This window comes from Rhizomucor pusillus (assembly GCF_041956525.1).
Source record: "Rhizomucor pusillus strain CBS 183.67 unplaced genomic scaffold VTP01scaffold_11, whole genome shotgun sequence".
NCBI lineage: Eukaryota > Fungi > Mucoromycota > Mucoromycetes > Mucorales > Lichtheimiaceae > Rhizomucor > Rhizomucor pusillus.
In genome coordinates, this window is record NW_027192153.1 from 563,513 (window position 1) to 590,714 (window position 27,202).

The 27,202-nt window shown below is 45.7% G+C and overlaps 11 protein-coding genes across 11 annotated transcripts; 5 read left to right on the plus strand and 6 right to left on the minus strand.

The window, feature by feature from the left end:
• Window positions 1-199: 199 nt before the first annotated feature.
• On the plus strand, window positions 200-6,220 carry VTP01DRAFT_1713 (uncharacterized protein; the record flags this gene model as incomplete). Its single annotated transcript, XM_069380094.1, has 18 exons — window positions 200-331; window positions 483-669; window positions 1,098-1,218; window positions 1,289-1,430; window positions 1,481-1,772; window positions 1,843-1,915; window positions 2,005-2,068; window positions 2,123-2,393; window positions 3,028-3,051; window positions 3,105-3,277; window positions 3,359-3,649; window positions 3,721-3,758; window positions 3,830-4,068; window positions 4,137-4,235; window positions 4,306-4,575; window positions 4,639-5,042; window positions 5,109-5,180; window positions 5,258-6,220. The coding sequence occupies 18 exons, from the start codon at window positions 200-202 to the stop codon at window positions 6,218-6,220; spliced, it is 3,855 nt and encodes a 1,284-aa protein (XP_069238137.1).
• Window positions 6,221-6,507: 287 nt separating this feature from the next.
• Window positions 6,508-10,028, plus strand: VTP01DRAFT_1714 (uncharacterized protein; the record flags this gene model as incomplete). Its single annotated transcript, XM_069380095.1, has 9 exons — window positions 6,508-6,640; window positions 6,706-6,911; window positions 6,975-7,122; window positions 7,184-7,352; window positions 7,410-7,586; window positions 7,642-8,318; window positions 8,375-9,313; window positions 9,371-9,839; window positions 9,899-10,028. 9 exons carry the CDS (start codon window positions 6,508-6,510, stop codon window positions 10,026-10,028), a joined length of 3,048 nt encoding a protein of 1,015 aa, XP_069238138.1.
• A 67-nt stretch (window positions 10,029-10,095) lies between these two features.
• VTP01DRAFT_1715 (uncharacterized protein) lies at window positions 10,096-10,889 on the minus strand (the record flags this gene model as incomplete). The annotated part of the gene is made up of 5 exons (XM_069380096.1): window positions 10,096-10,197; window positions 10,263-10,380; window positions 10,441-10,537; window positions 10,600-10,714; window positions 10,770-10,889. 5 exons carry the CDS (start codon window positions 10,887-10,889, stop codon window positions 10,096-10,098), a joined length of 552 nt encoding a protein of 183 aa, XP_069238139.1.
• A 953-nt stretch (window positions 10,890-11,842) lies between these two features.
• On the minus strand, window positions 11,843-12,946 carry VTP01DRAFT_1716 (uncharacterized protein; the record flags this gene model as incomplete). Its single annotated transcript, XM_069380097.1, has 7 exons — window positions 11,843-11,973; window positions 12,040-12,166; window positions 12,230-12,409; window positions 12,484-12,569; window positions 12,642-12,755; window positions 12,824-12,853; window positions 12,922-12,946. The coding sequence occupies 7 exons, from the start codon at window positions 12,944-12,946 to the stop codon at window positions 11,843-11,845; spliced, it is 693 nt and encodes a 230-aa protein (XP_069238140.1).
• Window positions 12,947-15,176: 2,230 nt separating this feature from the next.
• Window positions 15,177-16,912, plus strand: VTP01DRAFT_1717 (uncharacterized protein; the record flags this gene model as incomplete). Its single annotated transcript, XM_069380098.1, has 3 exons — window positions 15,177-16,118; window positions 16,193-16,799; window positions 16,872-16,912. The coding sequence occupies 3 exons, from the start codon at window positions 15,177-15,179 to the stop codon at window positions 16,910-16,912; spliced, it is 1,590 nt and encodes a 529-aa protein (XP_069238141.1).
• A 409-nt stretch (window positions 16,913-17,321) lies between these two features.
• VTP01DRAFT_1718 (uncharacterized protein) lies at window positions 17,322-19,566 on the minus strand (the record flags this gene model as incomplete). The annotated part of the gene is made up of 2 exons (XM_069380099.1): window positions 17,322-19,240; window positions 19,305-19,566. 2 exons carry the CDS (start codon window positions 19,564-19,566, stop codon window positions 17,322-17,324), a joined length of 2,181 nt encoding a protein of 726 aa, XP_069238142.1.
• A 267-nt stretch (window positions 19,567-19,833) lies between these two features.
• On the plus strand, window positions 19,834-21,132 carry VTP01DRAFT_1719 (uncharacterized protein; the record flags this gene model as incomplete). The annotated part of the gene is made up of 3 exons (XM_069380100.1): window positions 19,834-19,851; window positions 20,747-20,905; window positions 20,977-21,132. The coding sequence occupies 3 exons, from the start codon at window positions 19,834-19,836 to the stop codon at window positions 21,130-21,132; spliced, it is 333 nt and encodes a 110-aa protein (XP_069238143.1).
• A 48-nt stretch (window positions 21,133-21,180) lies between these two features.
• On the minus strand, window positions 21,181-23,053 carry VTP01DRAFT_1720 (uncharacterized protein; the record flags this gene model as incomplete). Its single annotated transcript, XM_069380102.1, has 8 exons — window positions 21,181-21,736; window positions 21,795-22,079; window positions 22,143-22,239; window positions 22,310-22,413; window positions 22,472-22,580; window positions 22,644-22,824; window positions 22,884-22,985; window positions 23,042-23,053. 8 exons carry the CDS (start codon window positions 23,051-23,053, stop codon window positions 21,181-21,183), a joined length of 1,446 nt encoding a protein of 481 aa, XP_069238144.1.
• Window positions 23,054-23,184: 131 nt separating this feature from the next.
• VTP01DRAFT_1721 (uncharacterized protein) lies at window positions 23,185-24,514 on the minus strand (the record flags this gene model as incomplete). The annotated part of the gene is made up of 6 exons (XM_069380103.1): window positions 23,185-23,443; window positions 23,517-23,673; window positions 23,731-23,985; window positions 24,053-24,135; window positions 24,205-24,335; window positions 24,398-24,514. The coding sequence occupies 6 exons, from the start codon at window positions 24,512-24,514 to the stop codon at window positions 23,185-23,187; spliced, it is 1,002 nt and encodes a 333-aa protein (XP_069238145.1).
• Window positions 24,515-24,612: 98 nt separating this feature from the next.
• Window positions 24,613-25,482, minus strand: VTP01DRAFT_1722 (uncharacterized protein; the record flags this gene model as incomplete). The annotated part of the gene is made up of 1 exon (XM_069380104.1): window positions 24,613-25,482. One exon carries the CDS (start codon window positions 25,480-25,482, stop codon window positions 24,613-24,615), a length of 870 nt encoding a protein of 289 aa, XP_069238146.1.
• Window positions 25,483-25,670: 188 nt separating this feature from the next.
• Window positions 25,671-27,158, plus strand: VTP01DRAFT_1723 (uncharacterized protein; the record flags this gene model as incomplete). Its single annotated transcript, XM_069380105.1, has 1 exon — window positions 25,671-27,158. One exon carries the CDS (start codon window positions 25,671-25,673, stop codon window positions 27,156-27,158), a length of 1,488 nt encoding a protein of 495 aa, XP_069238147.1.
• Window positions 27,159-27,202: the final 44 nt, after the last annotated feature.

Genomic DNA, 27,202 nt, shown 5'->3' on the forward strand with positions numbered 1-27,202 from the left:
CTATCTGTGTGGGAGTCTATATTATATTTTGAACAAGCTGACAGCAACCAAAAAGCAGGACTATTGCACATCGCCATTTTTTCCTTCATCGTCACACCTGAAGAGATATTTCTTGCACAAAGAAAGCTCACGGCCGAACTCTGTAATTCAATAATCCAACATTTCATAAGCAACTCTGGAGGACGAACAAACTCATTTTATGTATTTTGCCACCACCATTGAAGCTGATAACGGTGCATTCAACCTTAGAAGAACGTTCGATCCTGCCTATCTATTGCCTTCTGGGCTAATGCTATCGGGTGACGCAGGCCGCGACTCCTCTGAGGACACGGTTGAATGAATTTGGAGCCGCAAAATCATGCGACGAGGAACGGCAGGCAGCTTTTTATTTTATCCCCTTTCTTTTTCTATCAAATGTCGACGTTAGGCCAGGCCTCGTGTCTTGTTCTGGGTCTAGAATCCACACTAGAAAATCGCAAAAGGCCAAAGAGATAGTCGATAAGTCACCTTTTGGAGTGGCCTGCATTTACGGCACTGATCCCTTGGAACCTAATGCCATTGGAAAGACCCTGATTCTGAAGAACCCTTTCAAATACCAGCCGTATCCAGAGACTCCACCGCCTAGCCCCGCCTTACAACCTGCCAACCATGACGAACGACAAGGCACAGGTATTGTTGCCTCCAACGTGTTTGAATTGCACGAGCAACTGATTCATTTTAGTTTCTTAACTCGAAGACGATAACTGACGTGTTGCGAGTGTATGTAGTAATTCATTGTTGTTTGGGCATGGTGCTGCTATTTGATCTCTGCCCCACCTGAATAAATCATCATGCAAAGAAGGCAAATCATTTCAAGAAACCATAGGCAGATGCCGTTATCCTAAAAATCACTCAAAAACTTGCAAGATCTGACTTCCTTTTGTTTTTTGACAGGCTCGGTCAAACTAGACCCTCTGCCTGGGATGGAAGTGGCAGTTCCTCTCTGGAGTTGACAATTACATCAAGAGTGTTGTTCCGTTTGGAAGTTTTTGAACCGCACGCTATGTGGATCTGTTTGATTTTGGTCGAATTACTTGTTCAGCAAACTACATCATAAGCTTGGCCAAGCACAGATATTTCAGCATCTATCCGCAAAGCAACGATTCGTGCTCGTACTACTGCTATCACGTTCGCACTTGATCAATTGAATGCACTTCGTCAAGGCTGCCAGAATCCTCTGTGACCCGACCACGATCCACTCTCAAGACGGCGCTTGTTGCACATAATGGATTGATCCAATTCTGCAAAGGCTGCGTAGAGATGTAGAAAGCCAAGGTCGTTCTCAAGCGCCAGGCTTTGTCCGCGCTTGGGGGCCATCCAGAATCAAAGAGCTTGCGCCTATTCCTTTAGATACGACCGGCTTCCCAGGCTCCGCGTGTCTTTTCAGACATGTAAGATATCCTTAGCCGATCGGATGACTTTTGGACATCTCGGTACGCAGTTTCTAATCTCAGGCCAGCAGAGCCTTCTCGCATTCGATCATTGGGATGATCCAACGATGATTAAGGTCAATGGATTGGCGAAAAGCCTGAGCCTTATCGATGGCAGCAGCGGAGTCGAGGAAGAAAAGCTCGCTGCATTACAAAAGGTCTGCAGCACTACATTTGACCAGTTCACCAAGATACGAAACAGCATCGAGCAGAACCCTGGTCGAGCAATTCGATTTGCTGAAGCCGGATGCGTCTACACCGGCCAGTTGAAACGAAAATATGACAAGATTGCGGAAGGGGATGGTGATTCTCAACCGATCACACCCCATGGAGCAGCCGCCAGAAATCAGCAATATTGCGCGAACTACTCTAGACGATATGCATGCTGCTGCTGTGGAGTTCATCGAAGTTTTCAAGAGCAGTTCAGGCAAAATGAATTGGGGAGCGTGTTGGGCCGAAGGCCAAAAGAAAGGCCTTTTTAGAAATTATGGCATATGCTGACGATATTTTGGTTTTCTTAACTTGGCCTGATCAGTTTGCAACACTGTTTCAGCTCTTTGCACTGTACTCTCAAGCGTCAAATGTCAGACTCAATAGACGTAAGACGGTCGCGGTATCTTTGAGTGGTCGCAAACACATTGAATGGCAACAAGCTTTTCCAAGCAGAAGGCATCTTACACTGGCAAGACCGTAGTTCCCCCGAATGCACTGTATACCTTGGATATCCTCTGAATAGTAATAAGGTTTTACCGCACTTTAACCTAGAACGGACCCGCATCGTTGCTTGCACAATCTTGTCGATATGGAAAGCCCATTGGCGTTATATTTTTGATAACGCTGCATTTGTCCCGCAGGCTGCCACCGCCGAAACAATTGCCGCCTCACTTCGCATCGCTAAGGCCAACGACCTTGTTTCGCGTTATCGTCTGGTTCCCTCTGTTTCCTTTTATTTCCAATTTAATTTTTTTTGAACCGATGGACCCAGGTGTCCATCTCTGAATAAACTTTCATACACACACAAAAAAAGAGTGTACTTATTTAGTATGCAAAACTGCATAAGCACATAAACACCCGATCCAACTTTGATCGGAGAGATGTCGCACACACTATTGATGGAATTTTCGCGGGTTACCTAGTTTGAGCCTACCATGGAAATAAATGCATGCAGCAACATCTTTAGACCATTTTTGTTTCGTCTGATCTTAAAAATGTTGGTTCACATTTATGATGCATTTACCCGACAGCTTTACATAATCGATACAGCACAATCCCGTTTTCCCCAGGACTAAGATGATCTAACAAGGTTCTCAACTCAAATTGACGATGCGTCATCAACCCTGAAAAAGAATAGCTTCCATTTGGATGACATTTTCCCGCTCCATACCGCCAATGTTGCATGTGGGGTACCGCAGAAAACTTTCTGCTTCCCGTCGTTTTCTGTGGACTGGGTAACTCCCTTTATAAAGGACTTTTTGGGAGCATTCCTATGCTGCTGCCTCTTGCAAGATGAAAGGTGTCTCTAGCATTTTTGTTGCCATTGCGTTAACGTTGTTTTCAGCGGCTGCTGCTGCTCCTAACTACGGTATCTGTTTAGAAGATCAAAACCAACGTATTCTCCCGCTAATCTTTCTTTAGACGTCTCGTCATCCGCAGGAGGATACAAGGTCAGCGGTCATGCACAAAAGACAAAATCCGGATTAGAGATTCCTTTGTCCTTCAAGCAAAGCGGTCGTGATCTGTTTGGCAAAACGATCGATAATCTTCTGGTAAACATAGATTACGAGGCAGAAGACAGATTGCATGTCAAGGTACATAAACCCGCGGGAAAAACTTGATCTGATTTGTGTCGCTGCTGCTTGCAGGAAATCTAAATCATCTACTTATGGCAGATTGCAGACAAAAACGGAAAGCAATACCTTGTCCCAGACTCGCCGCTAGGTGTGGAGCGACCCAAGGTTTCAGCTGCTGCCCGCAACCTCAACTATGACTTCAAGTATACATCCAATCCTTTCGGTTTCAAGGTCATCCGCAAATCAGATAAACAAGTCATCTTTGATACAACGGAGTATCCCTTGGTGTTCGAGGATCAATACCTGGAAGTTTCTACAGCTGTTCCCAGGGACACAAACCTTTATGGCCTAGGTGAAGTAATTGGATCATTCCGTCGCAACAACGTCCATGTAAGTCTATTGGAGCCTATGCAGAAATTTCCAGGCCAAGCAAGATATTCAACTGTAAATACTTGCTCCAGAATGTTACCACTATTTTTGCTCGCGATGCTACCACTCCGTAAGTTCCATACCAAGGAGTTAACAATCTATCTTGTATAAAATTTTCACTAATGCTTGAAATCTCTCAAGTTGGTACGAGAACATATATGGGTCGCACCCTTACTACACCGAAATTCGCAACAATGGCAATTCCCACGGTACACTACTGCTCAATGCCCATGGCATGGATGTTTTCTTTAGCGAAGGACGCATTACCTACAAGATAATCGGTGGTATCCTCGATTTCTACTTCTTTATCCCCAAGGACGGCAAACCCAATTCTGTCGTACAATCTTACACCGATTTGATCGGCAAGCCAATAATGCCTGGTAAGTTGATGGGTGACTAAATGTACATATCACTATATACGTAATTATTTACGACGTCAACTTATCAGCATTGTGGATGCTCGGATGGCACCACTGCCGCTATGGCTACAAGAACATTGAAGACGTCGAATGGGTCATTGAGGGCTACAAGAAGGCGGATATTCCATGCATGTATCGAACATTTAGCAGAATGCTCGTTCAAAATCGGCTTGCAACTAATATCGAAGATATATATAGTGGAAACTGCATGGATCGACATTGACTATATGGATACGTGGAAAGACTTTACCATGGACCCAGAGAATTTCCCTCAGGATAAAATGATTGCACTAAGCAAACGGTTGCATGCCAACAAGCAAAAGTTTGTCACCATGGTCGATCCAGCTCTCAGCACAAACACGACCTACAAAACTTACCAGATTGGTCATGAGATGGATGTCTTTATGAAGAACAATGATGGAACCGAATTCATTGGACAAGTCTGGCCGGGATACACGGTCTTTCCAGGTATAATAATAACATTGCAAATACAAAGAATAACAATTTAATAATGGTTCTTCTTGTTTACAGACTGGTGGCATCCTAACGCTACTGAGTTCTGGAGCCAGCAGATTATCGACTGGATGAAGTTGCTGGACTTGGATGGTTTGTGGCTCGACATGAACGAGCCATCAAATCTCTGCTTGGGTTCCTGCGGTACGAACAAGACAAACCAATTCGTCGTTAATCCAGCCTTTTTGCCGCAAGACGTGCAAGACAAGCTTCATGCGGAAGAGCAAGTAGCACTTGATGCTCTGGGCACTTCGGTCCCTGGAGATACGCGAAACTTACTGTACCCTCCTTATACAATCAACAACGGCGCTGGAAACTTGTCCGAAAAGACGGCTGCAATGACTGCGGTGCATTTTGGTGGAGTGCCTCACTATGACTTGCATAGCCTTTACGGCCACGCTGAATGCAGTATCACATATGATGTAAATACATTATATCCATTGCTAAATGTTTTCAATCCACGCTAACATTGAACGAACATTGAACAGGCCGTCCGCAAATACAGACCAAACGAACGCGTTTTCCTCTTGACTCGCTCAACTTTCCCCGGCTCTGGAAAGGTATTTAAACGAAAAGGCCGCTGTGTATATAAGGAATGTCTGTTGATTAATCCATTATTGCTCGTTCGCTGGCGTAGAAAGCGGGACATTGGACTGGTGACAACCAATCGACCTGGGCCAAACTCAAGAGTTCTTTGACTGAAATCTTCAATTTCCAAATGTTTGGTGTTTCGCTTTCGGGTGCGGATGTCTGCGGTTTCCAGAACAGCACAACCGAGGAACTTTGTACTCGCTGGATGGAGCTCGGTGCGTTCTATCCTTTTGCTCGCAATCACAATGATATGTACGGCATCGGCCAGGAACCTTTCCGATGGAACTCGACCGCTGAAGCTTCGCGCATTGCTCTTGGAATCCGCTACGCTATTTTGCCTTACTACTACACTGTCTTCGAAGAATCGAATCGTCTCGGCACAGGAGTCTGGAGACCACTTGTTTTCGAATACCCGGAAAACGTCAAGGAGTTTGCAGACAATAGCGTCCAAGTCTTGATTGGTAGCGACATTTTGCTTTCTCCTGTGTTGGACAAGGGTGCCACCACCGTCAAGGCTCAGTTCCCATCCGGTATCTGGTATGACTGGTACACACACGAGTCTATCGAGGGCGGTCGCACCGAGACGCTTGACGCTCCTCTGACTCACATCCCTATCCACATTCGAGGTGGTGCCGTCCTTCCGCTCAAGACTTCCAAGTACACTGTCGATGAAACCTATGCTACTCCTTACTCCCTTCTTATCACTCTCGACAAGAAGGGTGCTGCCAAGGGTCGTTTGTACATTGATGACGGTCACTCGGTTGAGCAAAACAAGACATCCGACATCAAATTTAGTTACAAGAACGGTGCTTTGCAAGCCAAAGGCTCTTTTGATTACAAGGACGCTGAGAAGCTAAACACTATCAGCATTGTCGGTGCAGGTGTAGACAAGCTCTCAACTGCTACCTACAATGGCAAAAAGTACAAGGTGTCCTTTGCTAACAACACTGCCACTGTTAAAGATTTGGAGCTTGATCTGGATCAACCTTTCACTGTCCGATTTCACTAGATATTACTGTATTTGCATGTCTACTTTGCTGTAAACTCTTTTCTAGTCTATCACCCCTAAAAGTAAAAATTGAATAACATTGCCAGTATTGGTTCATCATATATCAGAGTTTATGTGATTGTGATTAAGGAAAATTAAGTCCTTTAGAACATGCTTCTTGTGCAAATAGAACATGCGGAATGGCTATGCACCAGAATGGGAATCACATCACGTGTGGCATAAAATGCAAGCACACTGCAAAAGACCCTGTCTACTCCTGAACTGGCCGTGTTTTCGACAGCTCATCAATGACCTCGATCTGGACCTCCAGCAAGGTCGCGCAGGTGCTGCGGGATATTGAGGCTGCCCGTTGCAGAGGCAAATGGCACCTAATCCCTGATCTTGCAAAGCGTTTCAAAAAGTATTGCCCAAGTGGCACAGGCTAGTAGTATACTGTTCCGTGTTACTATGGAAAAAAAAGACTAACAACGGACCGTCTTTTGCAGTGCTGGAGCAGACTATCCTCATTGAGGCTGCTCTTTCTCGATTGACGGATCGCGCGGAACAAGAGCAGCAGCAAAACGACGAAGACGACGACGACGCTGCTTCACCGCAGCGTATCACGGTTGACACGTCAAAGCCATTCCTACATCAGTTACACGCAGTTTTGGCCTTACCCGAAACGGATGACGATGCTCCTGTTCAGCGCGAGGTAAACGTGTAAAAGAAAAGATCGGCTGGTAGAAGTTTTTCTTACAAGGGCCAAATATCACAGTTTGCCAAGATCATACTAGCCCGCTGCCACTTCGAATGCGGTCAATACAAGGATACCGTAGATATAGTCGAGCAGCTTGCGTTCTCAAAGACCGATGTGAGCTCCGGATACAACGCTGTGCTGTTCCTGCAGGCACGCGCAATGAAAGGTAACAACAAGAGAGTTTCAAACACCTGCGCGACAATGGATCTTATATTCTTTCTGTGTAGCTCTTTCATATGAACAGCTGGGTGATATCACGGCCGCGACGCAAAGCTATCGTGGAATTGTATCATTGCTGGATGAAACTTTTGGAGAATCCTTGGATCAAAAAGTACTCGTCGAATGGGCGGAGGAGGCACTGCGTCGAGCTATTATCATGCTGATTTCCAGAGCACAGTACGTCGATGGGATTTTTGTTGCTATGCCAAAAAAAAATCGTACTGACTCAAATAGAGCTGTAGATGATGTAAAAGCAATGCTAGAGTTTATACGCGGTTATCAAAAGGTTACATACAATGTGTCATCGTCCTGGCGACCTCACAAACGACTCTACGCTCTTCGGCTATCAATCAAATATCTATCAGACTTGTATAAAAATGGACGGTATCCGTCGGGTACAGACGCTTCTATGTAAGTAATATAAAAAGCAAAAAAGATAAGGCTCACTTTAACAATGGTGAATCAGGGCAAGATACCAGGTTGCTGCAGAGATAATGCAGCTGAATGCAATGTATGAGCGTTTGTTATTTTCTATATTGCCAAGATCTGGAGAGAAAAACAAGATGCTATTTGAATTCCTCGAGCAGATGGCAGATGATCTTTCGTATATTGGAGATACTGACCCACGTCATCTGTTGGGTTTGAAGCAAGTGCTTCTTCGAGCTGCAGAGCATACATTTAATTCTCCAACAGTGTCTCGACTTTTATTCCACACTCTCGTTCAAATAGGCGATTACGAAGAAGCTGCTTACGCGCTTCGATCATACCTCTATCTCGTTGGATTAGGATCCCAGACTTGGGACGAAGCAAGGGAAAAAGGTGATGCGATGGTACACGCCAAGGGAAAACTTTGCACGTATCCTCACATTACTGGAAGCGCACTGGAACGCCTGGTCGATACTTCATCAAGCAAAAAGTCTATCGCCTCTCAGCGTACCGATGAGTGTGAATCTACAGAAGATATACTGAATGTCCTACTCGGCGCCGTCAAAATGTACTGTCTGCATATCAAACAAGCGTCCAAAGCTGTAGAATACGCAGAAATGGCTCGACTGAAAATGGACAAGGTCGATCCTCAATCACCTCTCCGTCGTAAAGTATATCTGGCAGCAGGTTCGGCTTATATATACATAGCATATCAAAGTAAGCTACTTTGGGTCTGTCACGAAAAGCATATAAGTTTAGCTGATTGTGTATAGGCCGAAACTCCCATCTGCGATCAACATATTTCCAAAAGGCACTCGATTATCTGAACGAAGCTCTGGCGGCGGATCCATCAGACTGGGAAACTTATTACATGCAAGCATTATTTCATGCAACAACGCGCGATATCCAATCAGTGATACCACTTATCTCGAAAGCAATCCAACTTAATCCGTCATATATACCCTCATGGAATTTGCTCTCCCTCGCCTGTTCTTGCCCGACACAAGATGACAATGAGCATGCGCTGCAAGCATGTGATATCGGACTACGGGAAGCACTGGAAATTGACGCTAATCCAGGCCAGCAGCTCTCTCTACATATCACTAGAGTGCTGCTTCTAGAAAAGATGAAAGGACCGCAAGCTGCTCTGGAGGCTCAGGAAGCATTGTTCGCAATGTACAGCAAAGTAATTACGACTGATATCTCACTGCCTGATCCTTCTGTTTACAATGATGAGATGGTGCTATCTGGAGCTTTCAATAACTTGGACGATAATTCCATCACCACTGCGGCGACAGCAATTCCGCGGCGTGGATCGGAAACATCAATGTATCTCAAAGTGGATGAATTGCAGATAAGTGCTTCAAAATCGCACGATGATATCCGTGGCAAGGCCAAGAACGGGCGAGGAACAACAACGACGGCAACAAAAACAACAACAACGCGAAGCCGATCTGCGTCTTCTTTTAGCAGCAGACACCTTGGAAGCAATGGACATTCAGCAGGATTTTTGACCGTGCCGTCGTCGTCCGAGGAAGCAGCAAGCGTAAAAACATCGTCGACCCAAAACTCAAGACACCATCATCACCACCACTTTCCTTTCCATTTACATTCATCCCGAAGTACAGGCAGACGATCAAATGGAGAGTCACTGCCCAAATCGATGCTTAAGGTGGGCTCCAACAAGGTATCTCAAGCCCCTAGCATCCATGGTAAGTCCCACCTAGATTACAAGTAACAACACACTGATGTACCGATTGAATGCCTAGATTCGATCCAAACAGATATCGACGATAGTGTATCTGTACTTAGTTCTTCAATGAACAGCTTCTACACGGTACAGCAATCGAATGTACCATCGAGCAAGATCCCGTTGGGCATTCGACTGAAGCAGCAAGAAAGCAAACATTTGTTAGTGGATCTATGGCTATTGTCTGCAAATACTTTTCTGAAACTGGACAAGCACGAAGAAGCGCTCAAAGCAGTGCAAGAGGCCGAAAATATCGATTCGTCGAGCAATCCACGTGTCTATTGCATGCTAGGTCGGATCTTACTCGCACAAAAGCAGCTCGATGATGCAATCGAGGCATTTGAAAAAGCCTTCAAGATCGATGCCAGCGACGTAGAATCGTGCATATGGCTTGCACGAACATTAATGCAAAGCGATTCTAAGGATTCAGCTGAAGGGCTCCTGGAACAGGCGACCAAAGAGTTTGCATGGGACAGCGCGGAAGCGTGGTAAGATGATCCAATAACTAGAGAAAAAATGTATATATACTCATCATCGACGTGACAAGGTTGCTACTTGGTGAGATATACCAAAGTTCAGGCAGACTAGATCGTGCCAAGGATTGCATGATGTATGCGCTCAACTTGGTGGAAACAACTCCCATTCAACCCTTTTCAGTTCTTCCATGTTTTGTCTAGTAGGCCGATGTGTGTTTTATACATGTACGGGGAAGAAAAGTAAAATATTTACAAGGAGTTGGGGGCATTATGGTCTTCCAGCTGTTTCGCTAAGTTTTCGCATCTCTAAAAATGCTTTTGTAAAGAAGGGCCGGATTTCGTTGATCTCCATCAGTGACAAGTTATTGACCTACGTGGGAGTGGATTTAGCTTAGTCTACACATGCAACGCATTTTTGGAACATGCCCCACTTACACCAAGCCATTTGTGATCGAGCGCAGAGAGACCTAGTCTTGCTTTTGATTGTCTTGTTTCTCGAAGATCTTTGAGCAGCCGTCGTATTTCTTCGGCATCGGGTATATCGTCTGGAGCGCTAAGTAAACACGAAATTAACGCGGTGCACGTCGCGTGAATCACTCGTCAGCTGCCTTACGTTTCTAAAAGCATCTGCGCTATTTCCATGTAGTGAAAAGGTAATGCACTAAACTCTGACTCTTGCTCTTCCTCTTGCAGCCGCCGTGACAGAGATTCTAAGATATGGGCTTCGGTTACATACGCTTTTAAGTTACTAGGTCCTGCCTCGTCCGCTAACCTGTGGAAAGCCATTCCGGGGCAAGAATGTGACACCGATTATTCTTCTTCATCATGAGTGCGAGCCATAGTGGTACTTTGGCTTTCAGTGGCGGCCGAAATGGACCGTAGGATTCCTGGCGATCAACAGCGATCAGTCTGATGTTTCCAAAACGATTGGTAATCGTATACCTCAATCAAGTCTAATCGTGGCATTCTATGGGTGGGTATAACTGTGATTTCCTCGTGCCCTGCGAGGAATTCAATTTCGCGAGGGGTAAACGCTTGCTGGTGTGCCCGCGGAAGCGCCATTGTAGAGTGTTGGGGAAGGAGTAGGCATGGCCGGCCGCCCTGAGAAGCCTGCTGCCGACACTGAGATTTTCGTGCACGTGACTAATGAAGGCAGAATTCAGTAGTAATTGATAGCAAAGAATCACTTCACAGCAACTTTTCACGTTTCCAGTCAGTGCTAAGTAAAGTCTTATAATTGTTATTGTTAACGCGTCCTTTGCAATTTGCATTTCGCCAAATAGGAAAACAATATTTTTGAACAGATGCTAGAATTCTCTCTTGATAAATAGTTGTACTTTCCAAATCCCTAAAGAAATAATCAAGTCGAAGCTATCAAATAAAGGATTACGAAGCAATCTGAGCTTCGCTTCTGATGAGCGTAGAGGTTCGGTTATGAAGAAGTACCATGTTTCGAGCATTGGGATACCGAGACGGAACGAATGCGTTCCAGTTGAATAGGAAAACGGAGGACGTATATATTTGGGCATAGATTTCCTGATCCTTCGATCTCTTGTTTGGATGCACGCGCTTGATGCCAGAATATGCCTGACTTTTCAGCCTTTTGCTAGTCTTGAATTACAAAGTATACAGTGGATATCTCCCGTTGGTTCTGATGGATCTATAGATCATCTGGTAGAATATCGAGTACCACCACTGGCAAACTGCACAGCATGCACTCCAGTTTCCATATGTCAGGTGTTTTTCGATGTTTTGCACATCCGGTAGTTTGTCCATTAGGTGTGAATTATGCGTAAGATGCGGATGAATGCAGAATGCAGTGTGAAAAGTGATGGTGGCTTCCCCTGTTACGGCGCGTCCCATTCTTATCGATCACTATGTTTCTTAGCCGATCCTCTTGGTTTATATCCAGACAGTTGGACAGACGCATGAAGAATAATTTCAGAAAACAAGGGAACGAGGAAATTGCTTCTATATTTTTGTAATCAAGAACGATGCAAATGATAATTTCTAACTTAGTTGTCAGAAGCGATCCATTCCCAGTTGGCGGGAGTCCAGTCAATGAGTTCACCAGCCTTGCCGAACCAGAGGCTGATTTCCTTCTCGGCGGATTCGTAAGAGTCAGAGCCGTGGACAATGTTGCGGCCTTGACAGGATAATTGTTTTTAGTACGTATATTCACCCATAATTGTTGTTGCATTGGGTAACTTACCAACGACCTGGCAGTATTGGCCACGGATGGTACCAGGAGCAGACTCAAGAGGGTTGGTGGCGCCAATCATGGCACGACCCTGACGGATGACGTCCTTGCCTTCCCAAACCATGGCAACGACGGGAGCCTACGTTTGAAAAAGATCAATATACACGCACACTTTAATACACCAACAAGAAAATATATTTGCCTTGCCGTTGGTCATGTAGTCAACAAGGCCGTTGAAGAAGGGACGGCCCTTCAAGTCAGCGTAGTGCTGTTCGGCGAGTTCCTTAGAGGGAACCATAGCCTTCAAACCGACGAGCTTGTAGCCGCGTTCCTCGAAGCGGGCAATGATCTTGGCAACGAGACCGCGCTGAACGCCATCGGGCTAATAATTTTTCGTCAATTTCTACATGTGAGTGTCTCTCTCTCTCTGGTGTGTTTAAATATCTGACACTGTACCTTGACGGCGATGAAGGTACGTTCGCTGAAGGTGCCCTTGACACCAGCAATAGGCTTAGAGTCGGCAAGGATGGGGGACTGGGTGCCTAATTTTTTTTGCCTTATTTTAGCATACTGCTGCTGCTGCTGACAGTAGTCGCACAAGCTCGATTGCTTACTTTGGAAGTAAGAGTAGGTGGCAACGCCAGCAGCGACGGCACCGGCGGTGGCGGCAGCAGCCATGCGGGAGCCAGCAGAGGCAGTGGCGCGGCTAGCGGTAGACATGGCACGAGCTGGATACACGAAATCAGCATTGATTGGTTACGTTGTCAATGTATAATTTTGTTGCTGTGACAGTTACCCTTGACAGTGTTGGAGGCAGGGCGAGCAGCTACTCGGTGATACTCAGGGATCAGTGGGTTTTATACATCAACGCGATCCAATATCATGGGTACTCACCGCGAACGAAAGCACGGGCGAACATTTTCGGTATAATCTGGGAAAGCAAAGAAAGAAAAAAAAGAAGGCCAGTGCCCCTGTCAACGCTCAAAAATAGGGCAACGACAAGTGCCCGCTGAGGCTGCTAGTCACAGCAGAAAATTTCGACTCCAGCATTACCTTTTACGGAAATAGCTGTTGATACAGTTGAACTGGATGCAAGTAGCATTGTCCATCAACATTGGATTATCATAGTTAAATAGCTTTTCTATATATGGAGAGTATAATCAATAACCTATGCACAGACAATTGAATTCTCTGCAAAAAACAAGATTTTGGTACGTCAAAGTATAAAGAGTATACGAACACAGCGAAGAAAGATCGTCATGTACATTGTTAGATACGCGGCAGAAATTCCAACGGTGAGTCGTAAGAATTAATGGGTATAAGTTGCAGACCGCGACGCATCTGTCCAAAATCAACGACACCACATTTTCCTAAATACAGTTCGCGCTCGCTATAGTGATCACACTGGCCGACCCGGAATGACAGGATAGCAGGTGTCTACTGTATATGCCGAATTCGCTTTAGTGAAATTCTCGCTATAGTGACCACATCGATGGTCTCCCAGGGTATTCACTACAGCGCGCGGGAACTGTGATATAAGTACACGCTTTCATTGATGTTCTTACATCTCGTAGTAACACTTACAGTATTTACAGCAAAAGGCAAGATCATGATTAATTATCCAGCAAATGCTTCGTATGTTTACACTTCAACAGTGCGATGTACCCAATGATTTCATATAGTACCTAACGTTTCAAACTGCAATTTGTTGAACTGAATGAATGGAAAGCAGTTAGAGTTGCTGCTATGGAATGCATTTAAATCCGTTATGGAGAAGAGGTAGTGATGTCATACACTGTATGTATTTATGGTGATGCGTCCAGAATTCTGGTCAGACTGAGTATGCGGTATTAGATCACTGTAGTTGATGATTGATAATAGGCTGGATCAATGTATCACGCAGATCTATTCTGTAAAGGAATATTACTAAAGTATCTAATAAATCATGTCACTCTCAGTACAGCTGCAAGATCAAATAGATGCTTGCTTCATCTAAGGTTTGTATGGAAAAACGTTTCGTACATGGAAAACTTTCTCATGGGCATTGTTGTAGAACATTCGTGGGATATACGTAGACCGTGGCGTGCCAGAAACTCAGCGGAAAGCTTACCCCTAATTTATCGTTCTAGCAAAAAAACAGAAATCAAAGAGAGAGATCATTTTCGTGGAAGGTTCAAGAGGCGACAGAAAGGTTCCCCCAAAGTGTGTACGAGGGAAGGAGGGGTCGGCCGCGTTGGGAACTCTAAATTTAAATGATGTCTAACTACATCCACGCCTTGGCCAACCCTGCCCAGGGAATTGAAGGTGACATATCTGAGAAACAGTTGCACAAAAGGCGGTCGTATTACGATCGTCGACTTGTTTTTTCTGGGGGGGGGGAGAATGGATGCTACCTTGGTCAACGTTGCTGCAGATGTAAAAGACCTCACTTTAGGTCCAAAAAAAAAAGGACAACCGAGCTTACGGAAGCTGATAACCGGTTTTGTACGGCTTATGGGCGGTTTCAGATAATATGTAGCAAGAATATACCTTGATGCGTGTTACGCTTCTTTAGCCGCTGGAAATAATAGCTGCGGCAGTGGCGAGGGGATGGACAACAGTTATTGGGCCAAACGGAAAAACTCGAGGCGGGGCAATATTTTCCCCTTTGTAAGCTGTATTCACGTCCTTAGAGCTAACTGCATCTTCCCCGCTAATCACAGTCTATCCCCAAAAAAAATAAAGATTTGTTGCCACAGCAACCGGCTGCCTCGTTTCCCCTCTCACTTGACAACACTATCTGTAGAAGCACAGCCGGAGAATATACTCGCATATTTCTGCAAAATGCACCTATATTTCAGCAGTGAGGCGGAGATGGATGAGGGTATGTAGAGCTTTTGGTTTTTTTTTTTTTTTTTTTTTTCGGGTCAACGAACCAATGACTTCCTGCTCCCCCGCATTTCGGGGTACCTCGTGTTTCACAGATGTGTTCTCGAGAGAGATGAGTCCCCCCGCCAAAACTACCGCACAACTTGCCGTATAAAACGCTCTGGTTCGCCAACACCCAATACTCCACGAGAAAAAAGTTCATTGACGTTTTAACTCTCTGCTTTTTCTCTTCCCCTCTCTTCTTTTGTTTCATTCCTCTTTCTTTTTCGCCGCCTTTTGCCATGGAAGAAGTTAAACAAATAGATGCTCACGTTGACCTGGCAGCGGCGTTGCTTCAACCTGCTCCTAGCAACCAGCACGCACAACAGAATAATAACAGCAAAAACGGCAGCACAGAGCAACCTGTCAAGGTTCGCAAAAAGCCCGGACGAAAACCGAACCCAGCATCTCCTGCATTACGCAAGGCACAGAACCGCGCTGCACAGCGTGCATTCCGAGAGCGCAAGGAGCGGCATTTGCGAGAACTCGAAGCTGCTGTCAAACAGATGCGAGAGCAGCGCGATAAGCTGCAGGCTGAAAACGATCAGCTAAAGAGCGACGCTGATATCCTACGATCCGAGAACTGGTATCTCAAGGGCATTGTCCTGACGCTGCAGCTCGTCTGTTTCCGGCACAACCTTGTCATTCCTCAGCACAGTCCTTACATGAACGAGGAGGCGTTGTCTCTCATGGCGCAATCTATTCCCGAACCGATATCAGCTTACATTAGTGCGAATGCAAACAACAAACTACCGATCCCGTCGAGTCTGCAAATGGAACCGGCCATCAGGAAGCCACGGGACCGTTACCTTTCTTCTGGGTCCATCGTCATTACCAGAGATGGTATTCGATCCGCCGACAGCAGCACCTGCTACCCCACGTCCATCCAATCGCCGCCAGGATTTGTGGGTGTGGATGGTGGCGGTGGAAATGGAAACCGACTGTGTCACTCACCCATGGATACAACTGCACATCCTCTCGACCTGCCCAATCTATCCCCTGTCATGGAATCCAAACAACAGCAACCCGAACCATGCACTCTCTCTCCTCCCAGACCTCTGGCTATCGAACCACTTACCTCCAATCTCGCTGCCGTGCAGACCCTGCGTCTCAGATTGCGCTTGCAGTCCGCCTGCGCACAGATGGATGCTGCTAGCTTTGCCATCCAGCCCACTATCTTACAGGTAAACAACAACAGCAGCAGATGGCAGCTGATTTAATGCCAAAAAATACTTACACATCACATATATGCGCACAGCTTACCATTCCACATGATCCACGCATCGACTTGATTCCCACACCACACATGCGCGACAGAATGATTCTGTTCCGAGACCTGTTTGATCTTGACGACTGTTTCCGATGTCTCATTGGCAACTCTATCTTCCACGGCGGAGATCCAGCCATCGCAGCCAACTGGGAACTCCCTCCAGAATTCTTTGACAAGTTTTGGTTCCTGACGATCGATTTCTCGCTCCAGCGTCTGACAAACAAATGGCGACGCATGCAAGGTTTGAATGAGCTCAAAGCGGGCAGAGAGGAGCAGCAGTGTGACACGGCAAAAGAAGAACAACAACAACAGCAAGACAAGCCTCGGCCGGCTGGGTTTACGGCTGAGCAGTTGGATGAAATAGCAGCAATGCTACGTAGCGAAGAATTTACAGGCCACAAGTCAAGGACCACAAACTATGCATCGTCTTTGGTCTCAGATACTTCGTCTTCGGGTTCAAGCTGTGAAGATCAAGCCTTCTTTGGACCTGTGCACTTGACAGATGGATACAATTTGTCATTCAACGACCCACCGTATCCGCATGCACCCTGGGACACTGCAACTACACCTGCAAGTCTCAAAGATGATGATTATGGTAATTGTTTTTTTTTTGATAAGCACTAACTCGCTTTTCAAATCAGTGATGCTAATTATTGTTTATTTACAGAGATGATGCTAGATAGCCTAATCAATACCGAAGAAGTATAGTCACTCTATACTTGCCATTCGCTTCTTCTTTTCATTCAAAAATGTGGGGCTGGGCCCCCCATTGTTCCTTATCCTCCCTCCCTTGTAAATGTTAATCGTCGTCATTTTTCTGTCTTTATCTCTCTCTGTATGTAAAAGTTATCCACCTCTCGCCCCTCAACCACCATTCACAATGCCATCATCGATAATTCATAAGCATAAGCATTCCAACCCGGTTTTATACTTTGATTGATTGATATATAAATCAAATGGATATGATTTAAGGATGTGTAGCGATAAAATTGCACCGTTGTTCAGAAAAGGAAAAGCAAAAGCAAAAGAAAGAGAAAGAGAAAGGGGGAAGCTATATTACAAGTACAAGCGACTGGTTTGATGAGATGAGGGTATCGATTGTGTAAAAGAAAAAAAACTATACATGGTAACTAGGATTTTTTGCGTTGCCTTTATGATCATGCAATGCCAGCTCGTATGCTTTCAAGTAATCGTACACAGGACCTTGATGGTTGTCCCTGGCCCAGCCTAGGGCGAATGCGCTTCGTATCATACGTAGGTTATATTCCTCCCTTCGAGGTCGACTCTTCTTGTTTTTCTGATAATCTTGCGCGGCATCCTGGATGGCTTGGCCCATATTGACACCACGTTCAAAAAGAAACGCATTGTATGTTTCCTGGCTTGTGACGACAGGTACACCGGTGTCACTGTCGCGAGCGACTTGGACGTGCCTCGTCGATTGAGAGTGTCGTGTAGGTCGATCCACGAGGAACTCCTTGAGTCCGCCAGCGCCCGTTGATATCACTGGAGATCCAAACAGCAAGCCCTCGGCTGCGACGAGACCGAAACTCTCCGTCAAGCTCGGCACAAAGACAAAATCAGCTGCAGCTCGGAACGTCACCAGCCAGTCGCGTTGCTCGCGGTCGGTCGACATGACGACTACGTGCTCTGGATACCGTGCCTGCAGAGCCTTGACCCACTCCAGCGGGTAATTGTTCGGCTGTCCAATTATTACAAATTTCATGTCATGTTGCACAAAATGTTGCACGGCCTCATCAAACATCTCCAACCCCTTGTTGTACTGGAAACGACCCACAAATAGAACAAGCGGTCGCTGGATATCTCGTTCTTCTAACCGTCCACGTCGAACCAAGTATTTCTTGGCTTTTTCTTTGGCAGATGTCACGTAATCCTTGGGCGACAGCGACATTTTCCACTGTGTACTATCCGTTTGGTTCTGCAACAATTGCCAGGCATGATCTGGGAAAAGCAGGTGGCGACTCTTGAGACGCTTGTTAGTGAATGGATTCAGCGAACCAAAATCGACGCCATTGGTAATGCCAAAGAACCGCGCTTGCTCCGCTTTCCGAAGAATGCTTTTCATCACTAGCTCCTTCAGATACATCTCCAGCCGACCTTCGACTATGTCTGCAGCCATGGTCTTGCTCACAAACGTGACGACATCCGCGTCGTCAATGCCGAGACTCGACATGAATACACGGTTGCCACGGCGATATTGTTCAATGTCAGTATCGTTCTTCTCTAAAAACTTGAATACGTTGTTGTACGTGTTTGTGTACTGCAGTTCGTCGAGATAATCATGCATGGTATAGACTATAGCCGGCGGGCGCGGGCCTAGTTGCTGATCCTTTTCATAGTCGCGCAAGAATTTTGCTACATATGCATTTGTTGCACCGTGCAAATGGACAATATCAACGTGACGTCGCGTTCGTTCAGGTGGTGCAAACAAGGATATCTCGTCGTTGGCTGTTGCTTGATGCGTCAGGAACTCAGCTACTGCTTTGCTGAAAAATTGATCTTTCCATTCTTGCGGTAAGCCCTTAGGTGTCGAATAGATACCGATCGTGTTCTTGGCACGGAATGCCAAACTGAAAGGTCGACGATTGCCAGGCCCGATCAAATAAACTGGAAATTGTGTCGTCTTCGTTTCTGTCACATTTGTATCCACTCCGTCCTCAACGACTGTCGTCGCGATATTTGTTGATTCCACAATGTGATATGTTTTCCAAACACGGAATTCGACAGGTACAAGGTTTCCCTCCTTGTCTCTGATATCAATCGTCAAATCGACTACCTTATGCGGTCGATAACGTTTCTTCAGAAATGAATAGTATGGCATCACAACTGCCGGCTGCACGATTCCGGTCTTCTCCTGCGCTGACGCCAATGCGGTAACAATCATGCCCATTCCACCCATCGATGCAACCGCAAACTCTTTGGTTACATGATACACCGTCGTGCCAGGTGGTGGTGCTACAGAAGAAGAAGGTAATGAATCAAGATGCCTGTATGGAAATGCGGGATACTGCTGCAATGCTAGAAGAAGAAAACCAAGAATATCAATACAATGTTGCACAATAAACGTTACTTTTCTCCTTACCAATGCGGATCTGTTTTGGCTGTTTATGTAGCAACGCTCCACCAAAGAAAATTAGGAATAGCTCAACGAGTCCCGTGGCAAATATTACGAGCAGCAGCAGCTTAAACCAACGTCTGCCTCGATCGAAGCAGCTAATATTGTGTCGGTTCGAAAGCGGAGGCCGAGATCGTCGTTTCCAGGGAGAGACGGTTGTTCTTCGGTGCACGATGGTGGAGTGGGTCAGCCAGGAATTGTCGACATCGTTGGGAGGGGGAGCCACCATGATCCGTTAAAGGAATGTAAAGCAGATCACAAGCCGTCGTCCCTCGTTTTCTTTGGAGAAAAGGAAGAGAGAAGGAGAAGAAGAACAACGTTGACAGCCGTTAACCCCGAATTCCCGTCCACCGGGCACTTGTTGCTGCTGGATTTCTTCCCGCAAACATTCGCACCCGTAATGTAACTTTTCATAAATGCGATATTACATTCATTTAGTAACAACCATTTATTTTTCTTCTGTTTCTCTGCTGTGGTTTCCTCGTCACCCAATTATATGTCCTTTGAATGCAAAGTAAGAGAACAACTAAGGAGCGCCGTCATGCGCGGCCAGCATACAAAGAAACTTATCTTTCAGTACAGGAAATAAACTTGCCAATATGAAACCTCGGTCGATAAAATTTGGGAAAATACGGCCATGATGTTTTAGCTGCTAGTTGCATTGGCCACTGTAAAATGCTACTCAGGAACTTTGTTTCGGGTTCCGCAAAATGTACATGCCATCGTTCTCTAGACCTGGAGGTTGTTTGTAGCAGAGCGCAAAAAGGCTTGCTCATGTACACATCGACTTTGTGCAAAGAAAGAATGTCGCACGGTCCACGCATATTTTCATGCGAAATTGGCTCTTCTATTCTTCTTTTTCGAAAGATGGTGATCCAAACCTTTGAATTATTCAAAACTTCCAAGCAACAGTAGAGTTGGACTTGCTACTAAGTCATTGTCAGGAGCTCAAGAATTGGATTTAAACATACGATATTGAACTTAACCCTGTAGCTATTGAAACGATTCGATCTGATATCTTAGAATGCCCTCGGTGTACAAACAGCGTACGAACAATGAAATATGGCTATTATTACCTTAACTGCTGAATATGTACATAGGAAAATAGTAACGATATCATTTTAGAGTATTGCTATTAAAATAATAATGAGAGAGAAAAGGTCGAATCATTGTTTAACCGATATACACTAGGCAGCATTTTTCCCTGTCATTTAGAATTCGTAAGTCTATATTGGGCAGTTGCAAACAGTAATTTGCAGGAAAGACGTCGGTTTTGAAGAAGCGGGCGGGGCCGCTGTGAAGGAGGAAGAGGTGGTTGTTCTTCACCTTTGACAAGCGCGAAATGGCACGTTGGACAAACCCACTTTTGCAGAGACTGCCAGCTAACTAACTAACGCGGTTGTAACTAGATCTTTTATTCGTTCTTTAAAACGCTTGTAGACAAAACCGTTACTGTGGAGTTGAAGAATGATCTGGCAATCACCGGCACCTTGAAATCTGTTGATCAATACCTCAACATCAAACTCGATAACATTTCAGTCGTTGACGAAGAAAGATATCCACACATGGTACGGAGGCGGCGGGCGTTGTGTATATATAGAACGAGAACGAGCGCCGGCTTATGTTTTTATACACGTAGGCATCAGTCAAGGATTGCTTTATCCGAGGCTCAGTGGTGCGGTATGTCCAGCTATCACCGCAAGACGTGGATACAGCACTTTTGCAAGACGCAGCGCGGCGCGAAGCAGCGCAACCGACAGGAGCAGCACAGCATGCAAGCGTTCGCGTCAAATAATAATAACAATAAATATATAGAGAGCAACAGCAACATTATCTTTTCCTTTTATTTTTGCGGCAATAAAGAAGATATCAATGTAGGAGCAATGCGTCTCTTTTTAGGTGCGCCGCCGCCATTTTCAGTGTTTGCAGAAGCAGTAGACATGGCAACGGTTGAGAGGGAGGGCTCTGGAATGACTCGTTTTTCAGGTCGAATTGGCTGCACGATGGGTTTCGCTGTAAGATCAGGTCTAGGCGGTGATGTTATCTCCATCATTTCTACATCAGGTGGTTGTGATTCCATTATCGTTCCTAACTCTCCATCTTCGAATACCACAGCTGAGCAATATCCGTCTGCAGAAGAGAACGCAAGTACTGTGCCATCTTGAGACCAGGTCAAGTCCGTGATAGGTGCAAAGTGCATGCCGGTGATAACGCAAATCGGTCGTGCTTGCTGTGTATCGTATATGTACACGCCATCTTGAGTTGCAACCGCGTAAATGAGACGATAAGGTAAATTAAATAAGCTAGATTTTTTGGAAGCGCGAAGTTCAAAGGTTTGAGGGCACCATCGCACTGCTATGGATGGCTTTGTATGGCTACTAGTATAAGCAATAGGCATTCTGATTAAATCGATGTTAGCTGACTATTCCCCTTTTTTGACTATAGATGTAGACATACTTTAACATTGCATTTCGCGGGTATAGGTAAGCACAGTTTGCATAGTCATCATCTTCAGGTGTGTTTTCGTCTGCTTGTTTGCATAAACCGGCTGGAGTCAACAGAAATGCTCCCTCATGGCTGAAAGAAAGACGCCGGAAGAATGTGACGAGGTTTTCATCATGATAGAGACGGAATGATGCTTCCCCATTCTTTTTGCTCATTCGAAGATGTCGTTTAGAGCATGTAGAATTGAAGCGAATATTTCCTTGTCCATCTTTGCGATATTTGTAAATAGCAACAGATCTATTGCAAGGCAAGGTTAGACAAACAATATTGATTTAATCAGCTGAAGCCACAAGATCATACCTGTCGCTACTCTGTGTGGCAACATATTGTCCCAGAGGATCCCACGCAACGCCTTGGACGTAATGCGTATGATCAGCAAAAACGTGGATGGGAGCTCCTACCGGCAAAAAGTTTAGATCTCTCTCTGTCTCTCTCTCTCCAGATCTTCCTAGCGAAAGACTACTTACTCTGCGCCACACTCCACACACGAGCCGTGTTATCAATAGAAGCAGTTATAAAGTATTCCCCACACGGCGACCACGCGAGATCATATATTTCCTTATTGTGACCGCTTTGAAAGATTCCGGTTAGCTTATCTTCTGGAATATGGAACTGGCTAGGGTGCTTACTAGAACATTTGGCTGACGCTCCAAGACTCCTTTTCAAACTCTGCATGTTCTCTTCCAAACGTATGCTGCTCTTTGCTTGTCGATCGCTTCCACAATATGATGCAAGCGTCTATATAGTAATGCGTTCAATCCTCTTTTCCAAGTTTTAAAATATATATATACTTAATCTTACCATCGCCAGCCGATGCAATGTATTCTCCTGACGGCGAGAACCGGACTACGTTGACGGGTGCAGAGTGCCGCTTCAGTTCGGAAAGAAACTCGATATGTACAGGTAAGGACTGAACTGCTGATCGCTTCTGTGAACTGCTTTGCGTGTTTTCTGACTCGCTGCGTCTTTTTATGCTCCATAACTGATCGTCATGTCAATGCTCACTGCTAGTTTGATGAACTCAATTATAATCCTACTAACCCGAACTGAAGTGTCTGCACCCGCACTTGCAAATCGAGAGCCGTCAGCCGAAAAGTCTACCGAGTATACAGCTTTTGAATCGTGCCAGTTGATTTCTAGAGTCTATGTAGGATGAATTGTAAGAACAAAGATCGAACTGCCAGCCGATCATTGTGTACCTTGGCTCTCATGTGTACGGTGTATCAAAAAAGAAGGACGGAGTGCGCGGATTGGGTCGCGAACTCGACGCGGCTTCGGCCATTCATTAAGGAGTACGCGACTTTTTTGATTTTGATAACGAACTTTATTAGTATGCAGTCATTTAAGATCCATTTACTATAGTGCGAGGTTTGCATTCATTTTCACCCAGGGGTTTGATGAAAATAGCATCGGGCGCGTGATCCCTTTCATCCTCATCAAAGGTATAACTGCTAGCAATAGCAAGCATCCGTCCATCGTGGCTAAAAGCAAGCGCCGAAATTTCATCCGGGAAGCGAGGCAACTGACGGATGCGCTTTCTATTGACACCGTCCCAGATGCTTACCGCACAATCCGACCCACCTGACGCGAATGTGCCGTAGCTAATGCAAGAAAATCAGTTAGCATACCCACTATCGATGTCTTTTATCTCTGATAAATAAGCCAAGTACTCACATCGGGTGGAATGCCAGAGCATTAACGGGATAAACAACTTCTGTATCATCAATCGTTTGGCGATGAGATTTGAATGCATACTTTTTTGCTTGTACTTCGGGTGACATGTCAAAGAATTCCAATGCGACTCTTCCTTCGATGGATGAGCAGGCATATCCTTTTCGTAAAACGTTAGTAAGAATCCAACAGTACATCCTATTCTCGTTTGGATTACCTTCGCCGTTTGGCATGAGTCTGATGGAGCGAAGCATATACTTAAGCGAGCTTTCTCTTTGCTGCCAAGGTTCCTTCATGTTTCTGATATCGTAAATATGAATGTGTCTGTTGGCCATAGCAACGGCAAGGTGGTTCTTGTTAAGATCCATGCTGAAGACTTTGTCTGGTAAGTCGAGTGTATTCTGAAGCGCTGTATCTGCCCGATCGTCCCATACGCTAAGCGTCTTATCCCACGATCCAGAATATATAGCACCTTTTGTGTCAAAAACGTCTTAGCATATTGATCGCTGGATATATACCAAAATTTACAATGAAAGTACCTGTTTCCGCTCCAAAGCACACCGCTCGCACAGCCTGCTCGTGAGAGCCTAAAGCATCCTGTGTTTTCGTCTCTAGGTCGAGTCTTTAATCGCTTCATGTTTAGCATACGGTGTTTTTCTAGTGCGTGCATCGGGTGGAACGCAAAACGCACCTGTTTATTTGGTTGTCGAGTCCACCGCTGTATCCAACATTGCCGTTTCCGAAGCAGCATGATAGTACGGCTCCTGTGTGATCAAATTGTCCTCGCGATTGGTTCAATTCGACATCGTACAGACGCACGGTCTAATCAACAAGAGAACGATCGGTTAGGAAAGTATTGATCGTACGTGTATTTATGTACTTGCCGTGTCCCAGGACGAGGCGAGCAGGAATTTCGAATCGTCAGGTTTGAATTGGATGCTGGAAATACCGTCCTTTGGTGGATCAGTCAGTTCAAACTGTGGGGGTGTGGAATCTTGCATTCAGAAAGTACACGCAGAAGTCGACAGAAGGATTGGACTGAGTTTCTCCAAAATTGATCCCAAAATCTTGGTTCTTCGTGCGGGAAAAATGATGATTGTTATTTTGTGGTGTGAGCAACGTACAAAGGATGTCGTTCGCCGACAACAAAGGGAAGCGTTGCTCTTTGGTAATAGTTATCATACATTTCAATGTTATCTATGACTGTATCCAACAGATGAGCCTGGCCGGCAAACACTCCAGGAGGGTCAGCAAAGGATATGGCGGTGATATGAACGTGGAAATGGTAGTAACTTGGCTGATAATGCACAAAAAGACGCATGTCCCTCTTGTCGAGATCGTATTTCTCTTTGACAAGCTTGTATGCTGTGTCACGGATATCCTTCAGTAAAGGCAAATGTTGCCTGTTCAAGGACCGCAGTGACAAGAGGTCGCTGCGCATGACAATCGCAACCCAATAGAGGGATTCTCGTGTACCGTCCCATTTCATATCTGGAAGTATCACAAAACCGGATGTAGGGTCGTGATTGTGGAATACCACACGCTCAGCCTCGGATTTGCCCTCGAGAATATTCCTCACCCATTGGGTGCGCTCCGGCGGTAAACTTTGTATGTACGGCAACGTGGTTTCTTTGTACATGGCGGGAGTTTCAACAATCATATGCCGTGGTTGATCCTCATACTTTTTGATGTGGAGTTCCGTTGCAGGATAGATCATTTTGATGCGCGTGTCAGCAGAGTCGAGGCGGACGTGTCCGACTCCCCAGCTGTAAATGTTGTTCTCATTGACATCTTGGAGATCTAGAGCATGACTTGCCAGCTGAGGAAAGTCTTGATCTTCATACTTCGTCTTTTCAAACGACAAAATAGCAGGTTCCTGGTTGATACGACCAAGCAGGTACGCGTGCTTTGTTCTGGTGTCGTGCGATAACACTCGTTCAAACTGGAAGTCTCGGAGAGCTTGCTGCATGGTACCTTCCAGAAACAGACACGCGACTGTTGAGAGAGATGGGACTTGAGTGCCACGAAAGGGCCAAGTAAAGAAAAAAAAGAGGGAACGAATTTTCGGGGGGACCAATTCCCACTTGCCGAGTTCACCTTTCCTTCTTCATCTCTCTCTCCCGTTTCCTAATATTTCTCTCTCTTTTTCTCCCTCCAATGGCTCCCATGCCCCACAAAAGTGCTTTCCAGCCGAAGGATCCACGGATAATCAATCTATACGAGGATGACGACGACGAAGACGAACTCGACGACTGGAGCTTAACCACAACGTCGGATGTGACACCCCGTCCGAGGCGCAGAAAGACAGGAACGCAGGCTCTCGTCGAGTTTCTCAACAATACTAGCCCGGAAGAGTTCCAGAAAGACACGCCGAAACGATCGTCTAATCTGTTCTTCCGCCGTCGCAAGAACAAACCTCCCCGCCATCCGCAATCGACTACATCATCTACGACATCTGCAGCAACTCTACCACCTTACAGACGCATTGATGCTCCCAATACTATTCAAAGGAAAAATTACGTTGAAATTATTCCTAATGCTATTGTACAGCGTGAACCTTCAACGTCGACGCGGAATATAAGCCGGACTCCCTCTATCACCTCCAACTCGGTTGTACGACGCAGTGTGATTAGCAATAGCGATCAGCAACAGCAACAACAGCAACAGAGCCCAATCTTGCCCACCAATAAGCTCTCGAAAAAACGGGAATCGAGTCTTTACAGCGACTCGTTGCGGCACTCGTTATCTATCAAGAGCTACGGTAGCAACAACTATGCATCCCTCCGCGGACGACCGTTAATGCGGCAGGACACTGATGTTACGTTGTCAACCAAAATGAGTGGCCCGCTCGCACGCCGCTCAAGTGAGCATACGTCCGGCGGTAACAATGTAGCGTATCAACAAATGCTAAGCTTTGCATCTGCCGAGCAGGATATATACGAACAACCGCAGCAACAAGAACAACAGCAACAGGAAGAACGTGAAATGAAAGCTACCGAAGCTTTGATCAATTCGTTACATGACGTGGACGCCGTGGAAGCTGCATTGATGCAGCGCCTCGAGCGGTTCCGTTTAGCGAAAATGGAAATACCCAGCGACGTTGTCGCTGCTGGCCTGGCAGCTGAGCATGTGCGTGCACTGCAAGTATCTACGGTCGAGCAGCAGGAACTGGATCTTCCTGGATTTGAGCAGAATCCAGACAAGAAGAATAAAAAGAGAGTCAGGCACATCCAAGTGCAAACCATGCCTTATGATCCACCAACGACGGGCCAAGAGACCACGCAGGTTGAACACGAATGTGCCAAATGCAAAGACAAACCGGACCATCCTCCAAATGGTGACCAGGAAGCTCTGATCCAGCAGCTGGAACAGCAGTTAGCACAGGAGAAAGCTGAAAGAAAACGGCTGCAAGCAACTTTGGATGAAACCTGTGACCATTTTGAGGTGCTCAGTGGATTAGCATACAAAAAATTGCGAGAATTGTGGGAGGAGAAAACACACTGGGAACATGCGTGTATCGAGTTGCGTGACAGATTGCTAGATGCCAGTCAACAGCAACCTCTTGATGGACCTATTGACGACGGGCTATCAGAATTTCCGAATAGTGATTACATTGTAGAAGAAGAAGAAAAAGGCAAACAGTAAAGTGCAAGTCAATACCATTAACATTGCTATTTTCATTTTCCATT